This window comes from Cryptotermes secundus, unplaced genomic scaffold (assembly GCF_002891405.2).
Source record: "Cryptotermes secundus unplaced genomic scaffold, Csec_1.0 scaffold249, whole genome shotgun sequence".
Classification (NCBI taxonomy): domain Eukaryota; kingdom Metazoa; phylum Arthropoda; class Insecta; order Blattodea; family Kalotermitidae; genus Cryptotermes; species Cryptotermes secundus.
This window is the reverse complement of record NW_019726225.1, coordinates 119,788-124,629: the sequence shown is the minus strand read 5'-3', so window position 1 is coordinate 124,629 and position 4,842 is coordinate 119,788. Positions and strand designations below refer to the sequence as shown.

General features: G+C 37.8%; 1 protein-coding gene across 1 annotated transcript in view; it reads left to right on the top strand.

Annotated features, from left to right (window-relative positions):
• Positions 1-712: 712 nt before the first annotated feature.
• Positions 713-4,842, top strand: part of LOC111863964 (short coiled-coil protein B) — a 6,301-nt gene continuing 2,171 nt past the window's right edge. The window contains exons 1-2 of the mRNA XM_023850797.2: positions 713-1,056; positions 3,666-3,752. Coding sequence (XP_023706565.1) covers positions 891-1,056; positions 3,666-3,752 — 253 coding nt within the window. The 5' untranslated portion in view covers positions 713-890. The remainder of the gene's footprint in view (positions 1,057-3,665; positions 3,753-4,842) is intronic.

The following is a 4,842-nucleotide window of genomic DNA, read 5'->3' as shown; positions in this document are numbered from 1 at the left end:
TTCAGAGGATGCAGCTGCTGCCGAACTATTAACGCTGTCTCTGGCATACGCGTTTTATAATTGCCGGTAAAGAGAATAATTAGTAGTCATTTTGAAATTCATGATAATTAAAGCCTGTACTCATCAAAAGTTTTTCTATATGTATTTTTATTTTTTGTTACTTTTCTAATTGATTTAGGGCAGTTTTAATTTTTATCTGTAGGAAAGTATGCTGCGCCCCCCTTTCAAGCCCTTGGCCCCCCCCCCCGGGGTCACGCCCCACAGTTTGTGGAACCACTGGTGTAAGACTATAAAAGGATTCTTATAATAGTACATCTCCAACAGTATCCTCTTTTGTCTTCAAGTAACTGCTGCACACCAGTTCAGGAAGGATAGCGCAAAACAGTGATTCATAAACTCCATTCCATAGGAGATTCACACAGTTCTGGAATACACATCATATTTTAATATGAACGTCTCCCCCACCACATGAAAACTTTTTATTAAATGTTGATTTTGTTCCTAAGTGATGTCTCAAGCCCAGCTTATGCATTTATTGACTTACTTTGACATTTATAATCATTCTGTTTTTATTTATAATAATGTTTGGAAGACTGAACTCTGTTTCTTGCCTTGGGTAAAAAGCCTACTCATTTGTGCAAAATCAGTGGAGGTAGTCCTTATCGTGAGACCCAACTTCTGGTTGATCATGAAAAGCAAGTACTTTTGTCATTAATATCATTTTTATCCCTTAGAATCGTTTTCAAGTGGTTGATTTTTGTCAAATTTTCAGTAGATGAGCAGTTATGCCATTTTCCTGAATTTGATTTGTGACATGACCTTATGCTACATTTTTCTTTACATCCTTTTAAGAGTGTTTCTCTGCTTTTCTTGAAGACTTACATTTATACATGGATATAAACACACTATATCAATTCCTGTTGTTTTCAGTTATCATTCAAGACGATACTGAAGTGACAGACATGTCCCATGCATCAGAAGCCATGATACATGGTCGCAGTCTGGATTCTATCCCTTCAGCCTATACAAATGGCAGTAGTAGTCCAGGACCAAACAGTATGTAATTTTTATGATGTTCATGAAACTTACTGAGAAACTGTGTTATGCAAATAGAATATGTTTATAATATTTAAAAATCAAAGACATACTACATCTATGCATGTGTTTATTTCACTTTATTTCCTTTACATTTCTCTTGCAATTTATTTTATGATCTCGATATCTAGACCATATGGCATCAAATGGAAGGCTGTGATCATGGTCCAAGTGAGGCAATAGTCCAGTATTTGCCTGGTGAGACTGAGGAATGCCACAAAAACTTCAGTATAACCGATAGCCTGTCCAAGATTCAAACAAAGCACCTCCAAAATGCAAGTCTAGAGCATTACTTCTATATCAGGCTCCTTAATACTTCCATTACTGCATATGACATACAGTTGCAAATGAAACAGACAAAAAATGAAAGAAATGATTTCTGAATGAAAATGGTGTTATGAGCATGCAATTGTGAACTACTGATTGGAAACTGTGATCATTAGAAATGGAATGGTGACTTTTAACGTAATAATAATGTAAGGGGAATTTGTAAAAAAGTAAAGCTATTCCTCTAACAGGCCATGGAGGCCCATAGCGTTGTGAGATGTTGAGGCCTCCCCATTTTCTAGACAGTTGGCTCATAGATGGTACTGAGGTTGTCAGCTTTCCGTGCCGGCTACTCTTTATTATTATTATTATTATTATTATTATTATTAGTAGTAGTAGTAGTAGTAGTAGTAGTAGTAGTAGTAGTAGTAGTAGTAGTAGTAGTAGTAGTGGAGGGGTGGGTTTCCCCATGCACTTAGACCAGTTATTGGTCAGTTATTGGTGAATTGTGCATCCCCCTTTAGTTTCTACTGTCACCATACCCTACCGGTACTGGTGCGTGCTCTCAGCCCCATTCATCCAACGAGGTCGGCCCTCGGTACCTGATATTTCCGCCATCTACCAGAGGCATCGGAAACTACTTGGGCGGGAAATGTGTTGCCTAATTTTGCTCAGAGGTCTCCTAGAGACATGAGGATCTTTTACGTGCTGTAAATCTACGACACGGGACCCACGGCTTAAAGTCCCTCCCGGAGGACTTGTTCCCTGAATTTTTCTGCCCTTAAAAATTCCACGACCTCCGCCAGGTTTGAACCTGCGTGCCTTGAGTTATGAGGTGGGAACGTTACCCCTAGACTACCAAGGCCGCTTGCCGGCCACCCTTTACTCACAAGGATATTCCTGGTACTCATTTCTGTTAGAGGCTGAGTTGACCCCAGGTCCATAATGTGGCTGGAAGAATTAGGTTAACTGAAAAAATCCACTTCATTGGGATTCAATCCCACAATATTCCAGCTTGTATGGCATATTGCCTCAACCAACTACTCTACCATGTGTAAGGGGAATTTCTATGCAAAACTAAAAGAATATTTTCTTGCATAACAGAGTACTGCAACATGGGCACCTATACACACACACACACACACACATTATGATTGTAGCCTGTACACTAATGTATGTGGTAGATAACGACAAAGTTTGATATTGTGGTACTTGAACAGAGAAAGTGCCCATATATAATTAGCTAATTATATTCTGTTGAACAGGCAGTAAAGTAAAATTCTGTATTTGCCTGAATATAGAAGATATTTTCATAATTAGTATTTGAAAACTGAGGGGTTTTCTTGTAATTGCAAACAAGGAATATTTGTTAGGGTAACTGTTTATATCATCAGTAGTGAAACATACTTAAGATAATTTCAGTATGGGTAAGTAAAGTAAAGCTATCCCTGTACCAGGCTGTGAAGGCCCATAGGGTTGTGAGACGTTGAGGGTCCCACATTATCTAGACAATCAGCTCAAAGATGGCAGGAAGGTTGTCAGCCTTATGCGCTGGCCGCGCTTTACTCCTCAGGAAACTTATTTAATTAATTCCTGGTATTTATTTCTGTTAGAGGCTGAGTGAGCCCCAGGGCCATAGTACTGGAAGAATTAGGTCAGTTGAAAAAAATCCAGTGACTTAATCAGGACTTGAACCCGCGACCTCAGCATGTGTAAATAGTAGAACTCTATTTGTTATGACAGAACTGTAAAACACTGTGGCTTTTGGGGGGGGGGGTCAGCTCTGCCTTAAAACTGTAACAAATTGTTTTTCATTATTGTAAATTAAAAGGAAGGAGCCTTGTATTTGGATAAATTCCACATTCTTCCAGATATATTATTTGCAGTACTGTGATAGAGATACCCATTTCAGTTTTTTACAGTTTCCAAAACCACCTCTGCTAAAAGCAGGCACAATTTGTATTGATTGATTGATTGCCTGGTTATTCTGCTTTTGAAAATTTAGCTAGATTTCTACACATAACTGCTGCCAATTGGTGATAGAGAAAAAAGATATGACAGTAGCAATGGGAAATGTGGATGTTCATGTCTGAAAATTGCCTGAGCAGTTCTGTGTAATAATTTTATCATAATACTTTCATTTCTTTCGTCTGTTAAGTGTTAAGATGTAAATAAGTAAAGAAAATTTTTTGCTGTTTTTGCAAGTCATTTTCAGATTTCTGAATTGTTTCATATTATTTGGGTTTTGAGTATCTGATACTGCTCAGAATTGCATATAAAGTATTTATATATTTGGTTTACAGGTTTAGATCCCGACATTAGCCCTGATGAACAGGAAGAGAAAGCTCGATTGATTTCTCAGGTGCTGGAACTGCAGAACACATTAGATGGTACGAAGGGTATACATCTCTTTCACATTTGTGACAACCAAGTACTGTGGTATAGTTAGATTAACGCTTCTGCTTCTTATATAGAGGCACCTACTTCAAATTTCACCCAGGAAACCTGCTACTTTGACAGGTTTTCATGGTTTTTCTTAGTACATTCAATCAAATACTGGTGTATGTCACCATGAGTCTGTCATATAATTCAGCATGGCATAAACTTAGTAGTTCATGTAGCATTGCAAAGTAGTTGAGTAACTGAACATTGTAAAAGTGTAGCATTAAAAGTAAGTAAGTAAAGTAAAGCTATCCCTGTAACAGGCTGTGAAGGCCCATATGGTTGTGAGGCATTGAGGGTCCCACATTATCTAGACAGTCGGCTCAAAGATGGTGGTAAAGTTGTCAGCCTTATGTGCCAGCTGCACTTTACTCCCCAGGAAAATTATTTAATTAATTCTTGGTACTCATTTCTGTTAGAGGCTGAGTTGATCCCAGGTCCATAGTGCGGCTGGAAGGATTAGGTCAATTGAAAAAATCCAATGACCTCGTCGGGACTTGAACCCGCGACCTTCTGCCTTGTAGCATAGTGCCTCAACCAACTAAACTACCGCGTGCCCCAAAAGTGTAGCTTTGCAAAGATAAATTGATTTTTAAACCTGCATGAATATTTTTGCACAAAGGAACATCATGTATCTTTGTAACTCAAAATGACCTCTTTTTGCTAGTAGAATAGTGTGAATAAAAATGCCTTAATGGTTTGTGATACTGTTTTGTCTTATGCTTTGAGAGTGGTGATAACTGAGACATGATGCAGGGTGAACTTCTAACATTTTATCAAACTCTTGTACTAATTATGCTAGTTATTATGCAACATTTATTTTATTTGAATTGCTTCTAATATGATTGGAGTCATCATATACGAGGGGGTACCCAAAAGAAACCGAACTTATTTTTTTTAAACTTATTTATTCAAATTTTAAGCACAAACCTTCAATCCCCTTCAAAGTACTCTCCACTTACACTAATACACTTGTCTAGTCTTTTATTCCATTTTTCAAAACATTGTCTAAATTCATCTTTTGAGATGCTTGACAGC